Source organism: Cydia strobilella, chromosome Z, assembly GCF_947568885.1.
Source record: "Cydia strobilella chromosome Z, ilCydStro3.1, whole genome shotgun sequence".
NCBI classification, from domain to species: Eukaryota; Metazoa; Arthropoda; class Insecta; order Lepidoptera; family Tortricidae; genus Cydia; species Cydia strobilella.
Window position 1 is genome coordinate 54,857,306 of NC_086068.1, and position 22,163 is coordinate 54,879,468.

The 22,163-nt window shown below is 36.7% G+C and overlaps 1 protein-coding gene across 1 annotated transcript; it reads right to left on the bottom strand.

The window, feature by feature from the left end:
- Positions 1-522: 522 nt before the first annotated feature.
- Positions 523-21,450, bottom strand: LOC134755200 (protein obstructor-E). Its single transcript, XM_063691722.1, has 5 exons — positions 21,304-21,450; positions 4,258-4,316; positions 3,283-3,445; positions 2,358-2,552; positions 523-1,570 (listed from the first exon to the last, which is right to left on the bottom strand). Exons 1-5 carry the CDS (start codon positions 21,350-21,352, stop codon positions 1,350-1,352), a joined length of 687 nt encoding a protein of 228 aa, XP_063547792.1. The 5' UTR covers positions 21,353-21,450; the 3' UTR covers positions 523-1,349.
- Between the last annotated feature and the right edge of the window lie 713 nt (positions 21,451-22,163).

Consider the following 22,163-nt stretch of genomic DNA (forward strand, 5'->3'; position numbering starts at 1 on the left):
GCGAGGTAATTTGATACAAATTTTTAGTTATATAAAAAGTATATCCTCATGCAGGCTGGTAGAATTGCCTTTTAAGTGATTATTTTGAATGATAAATTTTTTATTACGTTAATTTTGACTTGATTTGTTATTTTTCATCACACGGCTCTCTTGATTGTTCAAAAACGGATGAGAAATTTGCATTTTATCCACGTGTGGCAAAGTAAACAAAGGCAAATTTTGAGTTGTTTCATTATGTTGGCTAGTAGAATTGTCTTTCGATACGCTCGTGGTTCATTTTGTGTTTCACTCGGTAGCAAATGCCTTCAAACCCTCGCAACGATCAAGATTCCCTTTTCCCTTTTAGGATATTTCTCTTGCTCGGGTATCAATATTAGCACGAAGGTTCAAACAACAACTTTGCCTCCTTATAAACAAATAACTATTATTATAACTTTATTCAAATTTCCCTTGCAAATATTGTATAGGAAGTAGGCGTTAAGATATTAACATGTTGCAGTTTCTAAATGAAATTCTCGTGTATATTTAGATGTTTTATTTTCCTATTTACATATCCATTTTTTTGCTGATCTATTTACAGACGTGTACCTACATGATAAATACATATAAACTTTGACGTACAAAAACATACATATCTACGGTAACTAATATCACGAATTATCTGCATTTGGCAACTTTGTTACAGGTAACATACAAGTTTTAGGAAGCTTTACATAGGTAACTTATACCATTTTTTATATGGAAATAAATAGGTTTCAGTTAAAAAGTCAATTGATTGCTTTGTAATTTTGTAAGAGACGTTTTCACGTCGGTTTTAAAATTATTCATAAATGAACGGTGTATTAAAATTAATTGCTAGAAATAATTACATTGCAAAACGAAAATTACGCACGTGATATGTCACGTTGGACTCTTACATTTAGCCTCGTAAGACCCACCATATAAAGTTTTCCAATTTTTAATTTGAACCTTGTTCTGTAAGTAAATTGGAACGAATTACCTTTGTTTTACAACTCAATGAAACAATAGAAATGCTACTTTATTTGTTTCATAAAAGGTTCAAATTAGATTGCAACGAATATGTACATTTTTAATGTACATGTACTCACGAGGTTAGAATTCATGAAATTATGGTTACCTACCTTCATAGAATGGTAGGTCATAGTAGAAGGGTGGTTTAGTTTAGCTTTATTTTTATTAGTTTATAGTTCGTCGCAGCGAACTAAATTACATTTATAAATAGTATATAATGAAGTATTTTGACCCTAATTCGTGGACAAACAGTTCGCTTGGCAGAAAGAATGAACACAAAGTAACAATTTTCGTTTCGCAACACAATCATAACGCAATCACGCGTGTCCGCAGTGAGGTACGAGCTCGGGGTCTTCACAAGTGAGGTTCTGGTCGTCGAACACCTTGCCCTCCTCGCAGGTGATGAGACGGGGCTGGCCCTCCACGCAGGTGATCAGGTGATGGCAGTCGCCGGGCACGGGGAAACGGGGGAAGGGCCAGAACTTGGCGGATTGCGTGTTGGCGGGTACTTTCGTCGGGCACTTGAAGCCGATGACCGCTGTGAAAATAATAATAATTAAAAAAAAAACGTTCTTTATGATATTAGGACACGAACGCGTAAACATTTTTGGATAAGCTCAACACTGGGACGAGCGGTTTACTGGGAAGAAAGACGTTGTTAGACTTGTTAGTAATGTATGATAAACATTGTTTAAAAGTGGCACTGTGCTCTTACTGCTACGTTCGATCAAAGATAGATATAACTCCGTAATAGATGGATACAGTCTAAGGAAAAAACGTGCCTCGAAAATCAAGATAATTTGATTCTCGTTCAGAGGGCGCTACTAGCTTTGGCCAACTGTCGTATAGATGGCGTTGACGGTTTCGTTTGTTATTTAACAATTTTAACGCATATCAGTGAAAGAACATGGGTCAAAATCATAAAAATAATTAATGCAAATAAAAAGAATCATTTATCCATATCTAAATACATTTTATCGTATTTTTAAAAATATTTATATTTAGTTTTAAAGTGTGTCGACAGATGGCAGTGAATTTACTGGGGTTACAAAATTTACTATGACAGTACCGCTCTAATGGTTCGATCGAAGAGACGCATGAACTGCAAAACGAGAGTAAATCTGACAAAGTTGTATCAGTTGTGCTTAAACATGCCACTATAAATAGTATAAAAATATCAAAGCTGCAAAATGACTGTAGCAAATTGGTTGCAAATTTCTTAAACTAGCAAAAGGAAGGCCTGCAAAGTCAGGCGAGCATGTCAGGATAGTACCATGTTTGCTATAGCAAAATGTTTTGTGTCGCTTTGAAACTGTCATGCTCACCTTCAGGGTTACAGAACGGCTGCAACAGATCAGGCCAGTTGCATCCATGGGTTCGGTGGTCGTAGACCAGACCAGGGGTGCAAGGCTCCTGCTCAGGGATACCGTAGGCGCACTTGACGTAGCTGGTGGAGCACTCCTCGCTGTCCGGGTAGATGCCGAACTGGAACTCGCAGCCGGGAGAAGAGTAGGGAACCACTGCAGAAACGACATTTGTATACAAGTGTCTGTTAAATAGGTAAAAAACATTGTTTAGGCCATTTATACTGGCGTATTTATAGAGACAAATTAAAGCCAAGGCTCCTGGACAGATGCGTATTTACCCTATGCCCATAAGGAGGAATCGGAAACGGGGAACTTAACGGTCAGTTTTGGGAGGCTATGGGGCGGTCAATGTTTAGCGGCCCAGGGCGCCAAGTATTATCAAAATACATACGGTGCCTCTATTGCCTCTGCTCCTAGAACTGCGCTATGTTGATGGCTGGGGAGGTGTGAATGTTTGTCATTTTAGCAAATTCTCATAAGCATTCAAGGCAATCCTTGAGTCTGTTGCCGTCGAAGAACAGGACCGTCTCGCCGCAGGTGTCGATCGTCAGAGTCCTAATCAAAATCAGAGTACAGTCGCCATCAGATATATCAGAACGGCCAAGATGTTTACAAATATCTGAATAAAAGCCTTTATTACCAAGACGTTAAAGTGCATATTCAGATAATTATAAGCACCTTAGCCGCTCAGATATATATACCTGATGGCGACTGTACCACTTAGTCAAACTGGCATTTAGCTTTTCTGTGTTCTCAATCCATCATTTATGTAGTGGCAGCCGTAGTAATTACGGATAGCGTCCTTAAAATCAAAGAAGCAGACACGTTTTCACCGTCAATATCCCAAAGATTCTCAACAAGAATCACACATTGTCAAACTCACAATCAGCTTTCCTGTTTCCGCAATCGACCGCCCAATGGTAGTTGCAATGATTGTGCACAGCGCCCTTGCCGTCAAACAGCAGACCATTTTCGCAAGTCTCGACCGTCAGGGTCCCGTTGGTGCAGAGGAAGAACTGATCGCATAGTTCGGGGTGGGCGTACGCCTGGAACCAAGGAATAAATACTTGTGAGTTTAATGTTGAAGGACTGTGCACAAATTAATAGATTAAGATGGTTTAGGTACTGCTTTGAGTAAAAGAAATCGCAATAAAAGAACATTTTAAGCACATTAAACTCATGTTCAATTGTGTGTGTTTGCTTGACAGAAAGTGGTGATAGTGTGAATTCAGGGCTCTCCACTAGTTAGGAGCATCCCCCAGGGAACTTAGCTAGACGGTAAGGGAATGCCTTATAATAGACAAAAAGTTGGTGCATCGATTAGAGCTTGGCACAAAAATTACCGAAATACGTAATTTCATTGAAACATGTCGCTTGGCTAACTTGTAATGGTCATTCGATAATTATTGCTAAGGGAAATTCGCTGGGCAATTAATTAAAACAACGTAGTACAATTATCGCTGTCGTCTAACGAGGTTATGAATCACACTTTCTTTCAACAGTTACGTGCGTTCGCAATGCGTTCAACATTCTTTATTTGAATCAAAAGGAACAAGAATGGAGTTACGTCATATTTTATAGTTATAAAATATTTATTACAACAATTATTATGGCATGAAATACCCAGATTCGAAGTTTATCATTCCTTAAAACTAGGAATGAAAAAAATCGAATCTGAGTATATAATAGGTAAGGTGGACATCCGAGGGTGTGCTCCCATTTGTCCCCGCCCCACGTGACCACCGCCATACATGACGCAGAAACGAATGGGAAATGATTCAAATCTGTGCCATCAGTGATTCTTCTATAGTAGTTTTCCTTACTTTTTAATTTTTTTATAGTGTGAAACGTTAGTTACCTGTACTCCATAATGTTCCGGGCACTCCGGCGCATGCTCAAGCAGGATGCCAGCGTTGACTGTAAAAAAAAAACAAGTTTAGTTGTATAATCACTGTACTGACCAGAAAACGTTAGTTAGAACAAATCAGTCCCGTTGTGGCAAATGTATAGGTAAGTGCGACAATAAATAATTAAAATTGCGATATATGATAAAACCAACTAGCCTGGAAATAAACGTTCAAAAAGCATGGCTGGTTGCGCACCAAACTAATATCCGTGGTAATAATTACTAAAATTTTATTGTAAGGTGATCTAGTTAAATTAATCAGCTCTTCAATCGTGATTTTAGAAACCGAACCTAAGTGAGATAAATCCCATACTGTTGCACCATTCGCACATAATTAATTAGGCCAACCGAAATTGGCAATGTTCAGGGGGTTATTACGCACTCAACCCGAGGCTGCTTTCAATATAATAGCACATAGGCGTGTGTAATCGGTCGCGTGGAGCGTGACCAGGTGTCGACATCGGGTCGACAGGGTAATAACCCCTATTGCTTCATTGTAGCTGGGGTTTGATCGGGCTAAGCGAGTCACGACGAGAATTGGCTCAAGAATGTTTCTTTATTAAAGCCTTTTCAAAGGGCTGTCCACTATGATCGTGGATACGCTGTCATATCATGAATTTGTGTGACACAGATCACAAATATACTCCCCAGCAAACAGCGGTTTATTTAACTTCTTATAACAAAGAGGCTTCCTTTTGTTATGGTACAAATTATAAGCTCTCGTGAAACGGAATATCAGCGCTGGAAGAGGCCATTTAGAGGCACTTTCTTCTCCATGCGTTTTTAGGGTTTCGTAGTCACCTAGAAAACCTTATAGTTTCGCTGTCTGTCCGAGGCTTTGTGATCGTTAGTGCTAGAAAGCTGCAATTTGGCATGGATACATAAATCATGCATTGCGAGGACTAGTGAATAACGAATATAAACCTTATCTGTCAGCAGGACAATTGCTTTGACAGCGTCCGCCACGACCACTTTAGTGGTCGCTGGCGTGGCAGGCACGACAGCACACGACCTATTTACTGGCTCTTGGCGTTCAAAAGGTTAAGCAAATCTTAAAGAGATCGTTCAAGACGACATTCGGAATCTCGGAAATGCCAAATTTGACATGACTTTCTTAGATATCTCGTTATCGTTTGTGTATCTAGTTGATATCTAGATCATTGTTCTAATTGGCCCGAATGTATCGGAGGCGGTTAGCGGCAACGTACCGCCGCGCCAAGGTTGCCCACTTGTTACTTTCGCTCCGCCCGCCCGCTAAAATGCCGCGTGGCCAACTACTTTAACCTTCTAAAATTGTACTTTGACGCCTTCATCTGAGAATGTCACCACAATTGTTGACACTGAGTCAGCTTTTGCCTGCCATTAATAAGCTCTTTGCCTATGTAATTCATTAATTATAAACTGTGATACGTTGTCTTGGCTCGGACGACATGTTTGACATACTTATTGATTTAAACTAACACGATTTTCACTCATAATTTTAAAACTAACACAGGCCATAAATAAACGTAAGTTTGTACGCGATTAAGTCCAGTGTTAGTTTTAAAATTATGACATGTTTGACGTATAAAACATCATATATGACCCCAATGATAGTCACACTTTTATCATCTGTCATCGAGACAGGTATATAAGTACGAGAGCGACGACTGACGAGACAGAAGATAAAAATTCAACCATTATATCCATATTAAGATTTAAATTCGGCGTCGACAAATGCACAATTACTCACTTAGTCATCGCTTAAACTCGATGCACATATATAAATGTCTGCTCTTAGTTCTAATAAAGTCATTAGAGTGTAGCCGATATATGTATAGTTATTTGACGGCGACAGTATTTGTAGGTAACATTCATTTAAAAGTCGAAAGTCATTGTCCCTGTCATCGCTTGTTCTTAGACAATCCGTTACCTAAGATTTATTTGCCGATAAGATTAGATTAGATTAGATTAGATGATTTATTTCATGAAAGACAATTTACATAATAAGTTTGCATTAATGTCAAAAATATAAGAACTTCTATCATGATCGTCAAAATAAAAATAAAAATGAAAATAATAACAATACTAATGAAAATAAAATTATAGCTCCAATAAGGATTGTCAACACAATTACAATAAGAGTAAGTAGATAAATACTTACAAATCCAAAATATAAGTAAATTTACAATGTCAAAACTTACACTAAAACAATAAAAACACAACACACAAGAACAATAAAAGAAAGTCAATTTATCCCAAATGGGAACAGTGGTTACAGTGTCATATTAATGGAGTAGGTATAAAATAATACAATAATTCACTTCATTCAATGGTCAATAAATTACTGCTAATTTAAATGTCGCATGTCGAAAGTTGGACGCATTGTTATGTTATGTCACTGTTCTTGAGGATGGGAACTATTCTTTTGTCGATAGATTTTTTTAAATAGGCTCACCGAAACCCGTTAAATATACTCAGTGTTAGTATGTAGTTGTAGTAAAGACTTACTCCGCAACTTAGGACTCGAAAGACCTGCTCTAGATTCAATGTTTTCATAAAAGACTATATTTGTATTTTCAGACCGTCGGCCAATTAAGTAACTAAAGGGAGGCAGGTATTTTATAATTATCGTAATTAAATTTAATGTACTAACTCATATGCTAGTACATAAAATTATGAGTTGTGCAGCATTTTATCTCGGCGTAACGGTAGGTTATCGCCTTAAGGGGCCCACTGATTACCAGTCCGCCGGACGATATCAGCCTGTCAGTTAGAACAAAAAGTTGACAGTTCCGAACAACTGACAGGCCAGAGACTGCAGGGGGACAGGTAATCAGTGGACCCTTTAAGTGAAGGGGTCGCCGTAAGTATAGCAAGGTTGCGGAAAGTGCTTTCAGCTAGTCCTGCCGCCATCAGATATAATCGGAACAGCTAAGGTTCTCAAAAGTGTCTGAAAATACACTTAAACATAAGGTGAGCATAATAGAGGGCTTTTGGTCATTTGTTACCCAATATTTTCATATCCGTAAAAATATAAAAGCCTTACCGAAGTTTTTAGGAGTTACTCGTTAATAGAATACCAATTACTCGATCATATCTAATATCTAAGCCAGCTGAAATTTAAAAATACACTCAAGAAAACGTAATTAGGTAATTTTGTATGAAAATTGCATAACCAAAAACAGATCTTAATTCATAACTATAGTTTGTGGTTTCAGAAACAGTTGTTTTTTATTGAGGTCACTATTTAATTGATATGATATAAATATCAAAATTCCGGTTTTGTTGACCTTTGGATTATTATCAGCGAGTGACATTTCCGATTAACTCAATTACTAGTCAGTTGATTAAAATCTTATCGTGTTGCAAAAATCCATGTCCCATGATATTATTTCAAAATCTAAAAAGAAACCTTAGACCTTAAAGGGGCCCACTGACTATCGGTCCGCCTCGGCCTGTCAGTTAGAACGAAAATTTGACAGTTCCGAACAACTGATAGGCCGATATCGTCCGGCGGACTGATAGTCAGTGGGCCCTTTAAGATTTAGATATACGTATACAGTGAAACCTGGATAACAGGGACCTTAGGCATCCTGTAAATTTATCTCACTTAAAGAGCTACTCCACTTAAGGATGAGTCACGTTAGACCGGGCCGTGTCCGGGCCAGAGCTTCCGGCGCTTACTTTTCTATGATATGACAGGTGATCACGTGATGCGTTCCATAGAAAACGAAGCGCCGGAAGCTCCGGCCCGGACACGGCCCGGTCTAACGTGAGTAATCCTTTACCCAGTGTGGCAGATAGCCAGGTATAACTAAGTATCTGTCTCATTTACAGAGGGTTTCTTTAATACAGGTGAGACTATAGGCTATTTCAGTTATATCGTGGTATGATTATTAAATAAAATAACGTATTTTGTAAATAATATAGGTACATTAAAAAACTTATCTATAAACTGAGAAACTACTTTGCCGTATTCGTATTTGTGACTCTTTCAAAGAAACAAAATTAGCCTACCCAGTAGCTTTTGTGGGCGGTACACGTCATATTTTATTCTCCTTCGTGATACATTCAGAAATCAATTTCATTAATAAAGTTAAGTCTTTATCTGACAATAACTTATGAAATTTTACGTGCAATATGTGTACGTTAAGCGGTCTTCAAATTGCATGCGGATCCGCACGCCGCTCCAGTGTGCGAGCAGAACATCGCTATATACGTGCATACTTCCGTCTCGCTAGTCACTCTTACATAGATGCTGAGATGCGCAGGATTATTTAATTAACTTGAATGCGTTGTGTAAGATGGCGAAGTACAGGTTTCTCAGCCTTCCGCCATTTCTCAATTTCATTATCGAGTGAATAAACGCAGATTTCCGTGGAGCCACGCCCAGATTGTCTTTATGCAAGTTATTTAAAAACTGTGCTAATAATTTAAATTAAATAAAAAAATATTTATTTCATTACTCTTAATGAGCTTTGGACCTTTAATGAGGAGGCACACTGAAAGGTCAGGACAGATGTCGCCACTGCATCCGAACTTTGTTTACGTTATGTTGTCAAGTGTCAAGAGCGTATGTTTTACTAATAATTATTATTTATCAACAAAACTGTATTCATTTCTATTACTGTACGGGAACTGCAAACCGAGCTTCCAAGGAGGAATGCAACAGTTGTTGGAAGCAAGCCTGATTTGATACAAATGTTAATAAGGTAATCACTTAATATATTTGAGGTTATGTAACTACGGAACCCTACACTGAGCATGGCCCGACATGCTCTTGGCTGATTATTCTTATGTGTATAGTTAATTACCTCGTTTGTATTTATGAATAAAATATTTAAATTAGTCTAGTCAGTCCTTGTACAGTTAGCATTAAATATATAGTAGCGGTAAAGTAGCTAAATACCAGTAGGCTGAGCACATGATTGGCGCGACAGTATCTCGCCGCGACTGTCTTTTACTAACTGTATGAATTAAAGAGGATCGGGTAGCCTATGTCGCGCGAATCATGTGCTAACCCGGCTGGTACCTATATCCTTTTTTTTTTGTTTTCTATATTTGCTTGCATTTATTTAGAATTACAAGTAAGGAAATCATAAAAAAATTTATACAGGGTGACCTTATCCATTCGACAAACCCTGAAACCCCACGTAGGGTTACTTCTCAGGAATGCTTTAACGTTAATATATTTTTTTAATGGGAAAAAAGACATAAACATCAATTTTCAAACAAAAGTTATTTCCAATAATCGTTGGCAGTGTTTTTGACAATTTGTTTAAAAATGTGCGGCAGAGTCAGAATCTTAAATAAAATAGAAAAGATAAAATAAATAATACCTTAAATAATATATATCATAATAAAAAAGATAATCAAAAAGGTCGAAGAAATTAAAAAAAAAAGTAAAAAATCGTATTTTGTTAATTTCTTCGTAACCGCTACACAGAAGAAATTAACGTTATGATATACTGGTTCTAAATACCCTAATGCATATGTACATTTCAACTTTGTCCAATGGCTAAGGACATCCTGTATATAAAACTTTTTATTTTAAAAGGGCTTTACTTGGTTAATAACTAACTTGTTTTGTCGCCTTCATGTTGTGAATGTAAACATCATTAATCTTTTAGGTACGTAACGACATTTTTCTTGACAATAATTGCGTGTTACGGTGCATTTACTAAGAACATAGCACTGTAATATATCGCGTATTATATCAGAAGTGTGAAAAGCGATCTTCCTCAACGAATCAGATAACGGGGTGAACGTCACGACTGCTATTCAACAAACAACACAGGCACAGCACATCCGTTTTGTGCACTGACTTTACCATATTTGTTTGCATATTGCATTTAATTTGATTTTTAGTAACCCATTTTTTAGGGTTCCGTACAAAAGGGTATAAACGGGACCCTATTACTAAGACTCCGTCCGTCCGTCCGTCCGTCTGACAGTTGAAATGTTCACAGATGATGTATTTCTGTTGCCGCTATAACAACAAATACTAAAAACTGAATAAAATAAATATTTAAGTGGGGCTTCCATACAACAAACGTGATTTTTTTGCCGTTTTTGCGTAATGGTACGGAACCCTTCATGCGTGAGTCCGACTCGCACTTGGCCGGTTTTTTAAGCAATTGCAGACTACAACTTGACCTCTGTAACATGCGGAACTGAACTACATCTGTGAGTTCTGTGACGTACTTGCAACAGATAACAATGGGTGGAAGTGAGACAGTTTCACGGTGATCGATATTTAATTTTTCTTAAAACATACATTAACAATTGAACACTTATTTTATTTTTATTAAGTGCATTTTACATTCAGTGCGTATTATATTATGTCTATAAAATAAATATGCACATCACGACTGGCTACTTTAAAATAAGGTTTATTATTGTTATTATAAGTTCGCCTTTGTACATTCTTACTAGTTGTGTGTTATTTTTAACCGCCTTCAAAAAAAAAGTTCTCAGTTTGACCCGTATGTTTGTATGTATGTCTGTTCGCGATTATCTCGCGTTTGGCTGAACCGATTTTAATGCGGTTTTCAGAAAAGTGTTTGATACATTCTGGAGAAGGTTTTAGTAAACATAGAGCTGAGCTGATCCTGAATCCTGGCTGTACCTAGTGGCCTTCAAAACCTAAGTCATTACCCGGGTGTTTATTATATAATTTGCTTATTACTAGGTATTCATTACTTTTTTGGCAAAAATTTGCTTTACGACGGAATATGGACTGGACAAGGATAGAGGAGGGGTATATAAAAATTATTTTGTGCTTTTCAGTGGGTTGGTTTTTTGAAGGCGGTTCCCTTTTTTTAAAGAAATAAAATTAAGTTATTACAGTTTTCACTTATTTTTTAGTTTTCATTTTTGTTTTTTTTTTGTTTTTTTTTTTACTTTTCTTTTAATGTATTTTTGTACAATAAAGAGTTTACTACTACTATTTATTACTACTTATTGTCCTGTGTTGTATCATTGCTAATAACAAAATAAAAATACTTTCATTATTTAAAAATCTGGTTATTCTACTGTTTTGTATCGCTTGCGTTGGGCGGCGTCGAACCGTGCTGTGCATTACATAACGATCGAGATGGAAAGCATCGCTGAGACAATAGACTCAACACGTCGCACAATGAGGAACGAACGGGACATTTCAACGCTTCAAACGCTGCGGGCGTTTATGAGCTTTCGCGTTACTGTAACACATGTATACATATAAGTACTTACAGTAAAAACCTGTAAAAAGTGTGTGAAAGGATCACGTCCGCATCTTAAGCGGAAAGCGTATTAACCGTGACTAAATGTTGTTAGTTTCCAAGGACGAGTGTAAAATGGCGTCAGGAGATCGTTTTAAACGTGATCCTATTACCGTATTAAATAAGCGTTGTCTACTGTATTATAAACCTGGGGCCCTATTCGAGATGCACAACTGTCAGTTTCGGCTTCAACATCAGTTCAACAGTGGAATGAATCATTTGTTCATCAACTGTGGAAAGTATCATTTGGTTGTACACCAAAACTCATTCATTGAAAAAATTATGCAACAAAAATCAACTTTGTTTTCTTACTACTATACGGTTTAAAATGGCTCTGAACTCTGCGTGGTTCGGTTTGGTTTCGTTGTCACCTAACTGTGGATTGCTAATGTCAAATTTACCTATTCGACAACACACGATTTCTTCCATTCAACTGAAGTTCAACACGAAACGTCACTTAACGCATGTCGAATACCGCTCCTGGGATAGTTTGGTCCCCATACCATGAGCAAACAATGAAGCGGTACCTACATAATTTGATATTCATTATAACGAGGTGGTTTTAATATTGACAAAAAGTTTTATGCAATGTTTTTGTAATATTTTTTTACGTCCAATTGCCTACAGTAAAGTACCATTTTCCATCATACGCATCATATTTCAACTAAACGCTGCATTAATAACCTCAGATAAGGACAATTACGTTACGTAATTAAGTATACCTTTGATTTTCTCACTCAGCTTATTAAATAGGTATGCCAGGAAACTCATAAGGGCAATTAATAGTTTTTATCATATACAAAAATAAACATTCCTGGCCAAGGACGGTTTTATCCGCGAGCAAATTTTACCGGAATTATGAATTTTCTATAGAAAATTGTCTTGCGAATTAATTGAGCAATAGCAGCCCTCGTGATTTTATTTTTGGTGGCAGAAATATAGAATATTTTTTACTTCAGTTAGAAGCTAAAAAAATCAATACCTTACTTAATATTAATTAGCCCAGATGGAAAAGTGTGTGCGTGTAATCTTTACGCACGATTGAAGTAAAACTTCTTTGACAAAGACTTTTATCGCCATGTTGGCACTTTGACGTGTGTCCTTTTGTGCCTGTGTCACTACTGAGTACTGAGCGTTACTTCAGAAAAAATAGGAAGTAGTTTTAGAAATGCAGCTGTTAAAACAAGGGGTTAAAGGTTACTACATGGATCAGTTCATGGATTTGTAATATTGATAATTAAAACTAACACGCCGATGCCGTTGATAATCCTTTGTCACCATGAATCAATTCCACATTTTTTTGTTAGAAATAACTAAGTTGAACTTAGGCCATCCATTTAAAAAAGTTATTCTACAAAAACGATTAATATGTCAGAAATAGGCTATTTAAGCAGGTTTACAAGTTACAGCGACTTGACCTTCTTACTAGCTAACGTGCTGGCGTAATACTCCTCAATAGCTGTTTAATTACTGTCCATTCCTGAGCAGTTATGCAAACGTTTCGCTCCAAGCGAGACAAACAAATGCACGCATGTCATTTTTCAGTCGAAGCGTAATCAAGTAGGAGGCCAATTCGAACGCACGAATTATGATACAATGGTAAATTCCTTCATCGCGTTTTGTTACTTCGGCCCTTGAATAGGGTAGTTGACATTTTTAGTGTTCCGTGAAAAACTTTGAAAAACGTAACACTAAACTTATGGGATCACCTCGGTCTTGCAAATCAGTTAAATGCGTTTTTCTCAGAGACCGTAATTAATTAGACGGTGAAGTAAATTGCATGAAATCTCGCGTATTGAATTATAATATCTGGGAGACCGAGCTTTGCTCGGAAACATATAAAAACTCAAAAATGCGCGTATTCCCAGAGACCTAGCTAGATCGATTTTTCGCCCCCGATTACCCCCATATAGCAAATTTCATAGAAATCGTCAGAGCCGTTTCCGAGATCCCCGAAATATTTATATAAATATATATATATAGATAGATAGATAGATATATACAAGAATTGATCGTTTAAAGGTATAAGATTTAGGTTGGTAATTAATATTTTTCAATTCCTGATCACCGATTAAATTTTTTCGTGTATATAAAAGAATTTTTGTTATAATTGTTATACATATATAATAATAAAAAATTCATACGTTCCACTGCTGGGCCCATGTCTCCTATCATGCACGATATTTTTTTAAACATGAAACTCAAACAAGCTTTTTCAGTCAGGGCAGGGTTGACAATACCAAGTGCATTTACAAAGCGATACGTGAGCTGGCTCACAATATTTGTTAGTTGCATTTTTTGTTTGTACGTACGCGGCCGTGACATGAATTCAATTGAACGCACATTGACACGGGAATAATAATATTTTTACAATTTATCCTTAAGAAAACAGCTTTTGGCGTTGCTTTCTAAAGTAAACCCCTTATTCTTAAATCTTTACAAGCCTCAATTAGTTAATTTATGTTTTGTACCTTTTTTACAAAGACTTAAGTTTAAATGACAGAGTCAAACATTTAACAGCTCATTGGGGCTTGTAGTGCGTTTATGAATAACGCCATAAGTAAGATTATAACTTAGAAATAAATAAATACCTAATAATTGTATACACCTTATAAGTTGCCTAGAAAAATAATTAGTCCTATTATAAAATGCAGTTATACCAACAATTATTAAATATGTAAATTGTCGTTATGCAGTAGATTAAGTACATAAGGATAGTTTTCTTTCTTACTTTAACGTGTTCAGACATTTGTGAGCACCATGGCCGCTTAGATATATCTGATGGCGACTAAATGTTACAAGCAGAATTAACTTAGTTTAGGTAAAACCACTCCGAATTGTATAATTAGAACTCACTAATTACTAAAATATAATTAAACAAAAATCAACCTTATTCTGACAATAATGCGGTTCACTATGGCTCTGAACTTGTGGTGGTGGTAGTGAGTTTTGGTTGACACGTGTCGATTTGATAATAGGTAAAAAATATTTATTACATTTATTGCATAAGGCAGCCTTCAAAATGATTAAAATACTATGAAACATTGAATAGTTTTCTGATAAGGTTAAAAATCTTTGTACACAAGTACCTATTACACGATTTCTAATCGAGAATCCTCTGAAGTATCCACGTCCGTCCGGTTCTCGAAGGATACGCATCGTTTCCTTTTTACAGCGTTGTTATATGGAACTAGTTAAATCCTAAAGCGAATATACAAGAAAGGTTGTGACGAAGGCAACGTTCACTTTTGAGTAGTCGCTACATCCCCTTATAGATGTCATACATGCAACGATATTATAGTATTATTGTCTACGCGGTCAAGACGATAATACATCAACAGTAGGAACTGTTTAATGAATAAGAAGTGCGTTGATGTCTTTTGTACTATATTTTTATCTACTGAGATACTTACCTACTTTTGTTGAATTATTTAGGTTTTATAGTAGAAAAAGTATTATTTAAGTTTACTCGTGTAAAACGTATTGCACATAATAGTGATATAACCGAGCATTTCAATCTCGTAAGCTCGTAACTTAATAAGACCTCTCAAGCTTCGTGGTCAAACATGGTAGTCCACTGAAAAGCTCTCTATTATATAATTCTATTTTATCTTAAAACCGCATATAGCATTTTCGATTCTGATATTCAAATAAATGTGCTAGATTTCCTGTGCCTCACGGACATAATAACTTAACTCTTCAGGGCTACACTTCTTTCAAGAAGCATAAAACTTCTCATGTACAAAACCTTACTAAGGCCCATACTCACCTACAGTTCGTTATTTGGGCGTAAAATACTAAGACGCATTTTCGGAGCTGTGATGGAGGATGAGAGATGGCGAACGCGTTATAACCACGAGCTAGACCAAATATATGTATAATGAGCCTAACGTCATTAAGACTACAAAGATTGGACGCCTGCGATGGGCAGGGCACGTGTTACGAATGTAGGAGGCCAGAGTACCCAAACGCCTTCTAGAAGGCCGACCGGAGGGCCGCAGAGGTAAGCCCAAGCTCCGATATTTGGACGGCGTACCAGGACATCAGGACCTTAGGAGTGAAAAGTTGGAGAAGGAAAGCCACAAATAGATCGGACTGGAGAGATATTTGCTTGACCAGGCGAAGGCCCAACCGGGACTGTGTAGCAGGGCCCGGCCCGCTATCCCTTATCGGGGTTTTATAAGGGTATTGCATAAGGCTTAACTCACCATACCCTTTGCCAGACGAAACCCTTTGTTTTGGTTTTATAAACCCTTATATAAAGCTACCACATTTGAGTAATCGGTAGCCCAAATACCCTTACAAAACCCTTATCATCCGCTCACCAACACCTTGCATATTGCTTATAAGGGTTAGCCTTATAAAGGGCTTCCCTTTTAGCATATAAGCGTGCTAATTTAAGTCGTCTACCTTGTTCATAAAGCACACATTACTTCTAATCCGAGCGATCGTCGGCGGCGACGGCGGCGTTCTTTGACTAGGCACGTATTTTCTTTCCTTTTCATACACTACCGTAGATATATACTAATCCTGTCTCTTTCACGCAAAGGGAAACCTTTATAAAAAGCGCTTAAAGATAAGGGTAACCCTTATTAAGAGCTAGCCTTATAATTGGTTAGCTTTTCAATAAGGGTTAGTCAAAGGTAAGGGTATGAATGGGCTTGCAGTTTAAAAGGGAAAGTCTTTCAATGTGTTAGCCGTGTTTAAGTGTCGCCCATTGAAAGGGTTTTATCGCGGAAAGGGTTGTCCGGTCCCTGGTGTAGTGCCGGAGAGTCAGATGATGATGAGATGATGCATTTCCTAACTTTGATACTAGATGCACTTGACAAACTGAACTCTTAAGTATGTACGTCGCCGATTTTGGCCATGCGGCATATCGTGTCACTGTATGGCTTCCGGTATAATGTCGAAAGCTTGATGGTTTAATTAAAGTCTGGATTTCATATTTCATTATAATTATATTAAAACATCTGTTTTTAAGTTATACATAACTTTGGTTGCTCAAGAAAAATATAAGAAATTTACCTAAACACTTTTCTTCTGGACATTTTACTTACTCAAACTCAAAATTTTATCCAAAAATATATACTTTATAACAGTTCGTACGTCTTTAGATCATCCAATCCATACATGTTCACTTAGATTTTATTACATATTTATTTATTCAAGAACATGTACCAAAAGAGTGTATTATATAGATATATTTATATTACCGCTATAACAATAAGCTTACAACTATCGCAGACCCAAAAGGCCTCGTATTTATAATTAAAGAACCATATAAATATATCATTTAAGTTTTGTTAATTGAACAGCATACGCCGACACGCCCGATTTTTTTTTTTGTCGTTCGCACAGGTGTGGGCCTTGAGCCACCTTTCCAATCCGTTGGGCAACCGGCCGGAGGAAACTATTAACTCTATTCGCTACAATTAGATATATAGGCCACTGTTATATACAAGAGGAACAATGTAGCATGTGGAAAAATATCAACTTAGTCGTATACTTTTTTTAAAACTTAGGTATGCTTCAATTGTAGCACTATTTTTGGAATTTTTTGGAAAATATTTTCCGAGTTAAAGTAATGAGTAAATGTGAAATATTTAAATTAAGAACACGTGCCAATAAATCTTAAACAAAGGCCCCATTTGACTAAAAAAAGACAGAAGGTGACGCTACTTTTTTAATGATAGGGGCAAACATTTGAAAGACCGTAAAACAAAGATCCGAACCGCAAAAATCGCATTACATCGACATTTTTCACAAAAGTAGCCACGTCAGTATTCGACACTTTCTCGGATCAGACACTTCTTGTCATATTTGTACGATTTTTAGGTAAAAGTTAGATACAATATTGACATATTTATTTAATCGTATGGCATGCATGTTTAGGCAATCAGAGTACAGCTTTGAGGTTGTTAAGCCAGGTAACCACGTCGGGTGTCAGGGCATCCAGGTCCTCAGCTGGGCCAGGATAGGAGTGAAGCGGGCAGCGCCGAAATATGTGCTATGGTTTGGTATATTGACATAATATTTGATAGACGGAGACATTCGCACGGGCAAAATTATAATAACAGGGTCGTGGCTCTTGCTTGGGAGAAGATTACATAGTACGATTACGAAACGACTATAGAGAAGTAGTAGTCACAAACATAATGTATAAGAAACGTGCACTTCGGATAGAGTAAACATTGCGTAATGTTTAGGTGTGACCCATGTGCGGATTTAAGGAATGTTGCTAGAGTCAAACCAAAAAAAGTCTGCAGATATTTTGACAGCACACGCAGTGCAGGTGCTATTTTAAACGTCAAACTTCTATGAAATTATGACGTATAAATAACACTGGCACTGCGTGTGCGTTAAAATCTCTGCAAACTTTTCTTGCATGGTCTAACAGTGCTGTCGTACCGTTTACATAAGTCGTTTCACGAAAGCTGGCGGGGATTTTCTATGAAATTGTTGACAGTTCAGTACAAATCTCGCGCCATCGCTACCTGTTAAGTATTCACCTATACCTACCTATAGGTAGGTACCGTTGCATTTTGAACTAACAGCATCAATTCTTTCAGCTATTTACTAATTCCTCCATTTGACGGTAGAATAGAATAGAATAGATATCAACAGATGAAAGTGTTTTTAACCGTTAACGCAAAAAGGAAAGTACTTATATTTAAGTTACCATATACAGACAGTGTATATCTGCAAAGGGACGAACCTATTTGAGTACATTTGAACTCACCATATGCGAGCGCTGGTATAATTTTGTCCAGAGTTTTTTAATTGACAGTAATTTTATTTTTATAATAGGTAATAGGATAAGTAACTTGTTTCGTAGTAGCTCTGTGTCTGTGCTATACTATGATTTTAGATTTGTGCTTACTACAGAATGCATAAAGCCTGTGGCAACTGGTTGTATGATGCAACTGTTCCATGGAGCTTTTACTTCAACAACTTTGCATTGGATGTAAGTAGTTGAGACAAAAGTATGTTAGGTATATTGAAAGCGTGAGTGTTCTTGAGTTGACCTCCGAAAAAGATGCAGATGGTATTAGTAATAATTTACTAAAACCATAAAAACTGTCTACCATCCACCACCACCATCCATTTGAACCATCGCGAATGTATCCAAGATCGATTATAACTATTATAAGAGACACTGATATGTTCTGATTGTAATTACAGGTTATGAATTTGATCTTGATACCCATAGCTATGGTATGATATGTTATGGATATGATCTCCATGTTCCCGAATAAACGGCAACAGTTATTCATGTGCAACAGACAAATATACAAACTCAACAGCCTAACCTACACACTATATAAAATCTTTTACTAATTTACCATTTCATTTTCGTGTTTAGGTCAAACGGGTGTTTACAAAAAAAAAATATATCTTGAGAAGTTTTTAAACAATTTTAGTTTTAGCAAAGATAGATATAACTCCGTAATAGATGGATACAGTCTAAGGAAAAAACGTGCCTCGAAAATCACGAAAATTTGATTCTCGATCAGATGGCGCCACTAGTTTTGGCCTACTCTCGTATAGAGGGCGTTGACTGTTTCGTTTGTTATTTATAATTTTAACGCATACCAGTGAAAGAACATGGGTTAAAATCATATAAAAATAATTAATGCAAATAAAAAAAACATTTATCCATATTTAAATACATTTTTACGTATTTTTATAAATCTTCATTTTTAGTTTTAAAGTATGTCGATAGATGGCAGTGAATTTAAAGTGGTTACAAAATTTACTATGACAGTACCGCTCTATCTTATTATATCCTCATTGGTTTTAGTATAGAACTCACATGTAATTGACAATATACCCTATTATAAACTGAAATACGAAAAAGTGACCATGTCCACCGGTGGCCGAGGCCGGTATCGAACCCGCGTCTTCACAAGTTCCCTATTATCATTCAAGTAGGTCTGTATATTTAAAAAGGGTGTTAAATTTAAAAAAAAGGGTCATAGTAAGCCTGAGGACTACGCATGTCTACCATACATCTAGTTTTGAAATAAATTCATTAGATTAGCAGCTGTTAAATCCATACTATCCATCCATCGATACTTAATATTATAAATGCGAAAGCGTGCCTGTCTGTCTGTGTGTTACCTCTTCACGCTTAAACCGCTGAACCGATTTAGTTGAAACGGGAAGGACATAGGGTAGTTTTTATCCCAGAAATCATCCTTTAAGGGGGTGGAAGTGTGTATGGGAAATCAATAATAAACCGGACAAGTGCGAGTCGGACTCGCGTTCCAAGGGTTCCATACATTACATAATTTAAACGATGTATTTTTTATGATGTGAAACGTGAGTGAAATATCTTTAAAAAGCCCGTAGGGGTCGGATTAAAAACAAAATAACTAAGTCCGATTCACGCTTGACTGCACATATCTAATAGGTTTGCCTGTGATCTATAGGTAAAAATCTATTTTGTGTATTTGTTTCAAAATTTTAGACAAAGTAGTTTCGGAGATAAAGGGGGAATGGTCATTTTTTGCCTATTTTCTTATGATAAAAAAATATATATTTGAGATTCTCACAATGAACTCTTTCATTTGATATGTAACACGATATAGTTTGAAAAACTTTATTTTTAAATTTTCTAATTTACCCCCCAAGAGTGGCCCCCATGTTTAAATTTCATTTGTTTTCGTTACATGTCCGTCTTTGGGTCACAAACTTACATATGTATACCAAATTTCAACTTAATTGGTCCAGTAGTTTCGGAGAAAATAGCCTGTGACAGACGGACAGACAGACAGACAGACGCACGAGTGATCCTATAAGGGTTCCGTTTTTTCCTTTTGAGGTACGGAACCCTAAAAAGCAGATTGCATAAAAAATAAGCTACCCAAATTAGTAACCACGCAGACGAAGTCGCGGGCAAAAGCTAGTATTCTTTATGTATAACTACATATGCCATATACGGTATGTTAAATTAGATTAGATTCTTGTTTGCTCTTAAGAAAAAGCAAACAAGAATAACTAGTTCTGCTTTGTTACATATCCTGTCCATAACACGCAAAGAATTAAAAACAGGAACATACACATTGCCACATATTAACAATCCAGTTGCAAATATTAGTACCTCATGAAATTTAAGTTAAAGATTATCATAATTGATTCTCTGTTACGGATGTCTAGGTAATCATAATCATTACGAATTGGTCATGGCGTGGTCTTTGGTACGTTGAAAGTCAAGCCAAAATTAATTGTGATCACGAAAAGAAAGTGCTTTGTCCCATTTGAGTAGTTATCTAATTAATTAATGAGTTTACTTAGGTTAAGCAGACTTCCCCTGTTTTTGTTTTTATTAAATATCAATGTATAGAGTAAATAAATGCAACTAGCTTGTTTACTTCTCCAGAAACTAAGTACCTACACAGCACGAAACTCAGCAATCATTTCGCTAAATCAACGGGATGTTATTGGAAAAAGGGCTAAGGTCCAAAGGGTTTTCACACACATACAAACGTACGTACAAATGTGTATGCGAGTGTGCTAAGCTAATAGTTTTGTTGACTGTACTTTATTTATGCACGTACAGCGACACGGTGTATGCAAGCCTATTTTAAGCAAGTTTTGCACTACTGAAAAACAAAAGCACAACGTACTTTTGTCAAAGGCGCTAACTACACACTGCCTTGTAGGTATCGATCACATTTTTCCGGACAGTTTTAAGCTTTGCATAAAAAATATACCATCAGCTGGCCAGTGACATAAGAAACAAAAGTCTTACCAAAAGCAACGCAGGCGAGTAGACAAGTTATTCCGGCACTGGTTCTCATGTTGCACGTCCGCGCTTGCTAGTCAGAGCGGCACCACTGGCCGTGTGTCGCGAGTGCGCACGCGACTCCCTTCCAGTGCGCGAAAGGATTAACCCTTTGGTTACAATGGGGTTGACAGTCAATGCTTTCAGCCAACTCTTCTTATGGTAAATATTTTTTTACTTAAACTAGAGAGATGTACATAGACTAGAGATTATATAAAGTTTTGTTGCCTTGAAATAACAAAGTTCGTTATTACTTTGTCGATCGTATAGAACCGACTAAGTTTTTTCTTTACCCTGAAAGCACCGCGCCTACCTTTATTGTTTGTTAATATTAAACCTACTTATTTCAATATCAATATCTTATGCTCTCACTCATAAATCATAATGTATAATAAATGTTACAGGAAAAATTGTCTAACCTACTTTTTTGGACCAAATAAAAATTAAATGTCTAGTTTTAGCCGTTCTTTGATTCAGGTTTAGACCAGCCCTTACACCAAAAATGCAGATGAATCACGCGCACAAATAATTAGAACAGGCAAAATCCGATTTACTCGTATCCTCCTTTATGTGACATTTCTTGTTATTATTGTTATCTACGTGCCCCCGCCAAGACGAGACAAAGGGCAAAAGGCAGTGCCTATCTTTTCTCGGTACGTTTCGTCGTATTTTCGAACCCTCGTAGTTTCGGCTTGGATAATGCTCAACAGGTGAAATTTTTAGCATACCATGTACTTAGTAGACTTGTCAAAAACAAGTTTTATTAGGCTATCTATTATACTTAAAATTTTATAGATACCTTAATTTTCACTGTCCGAACCAATTAA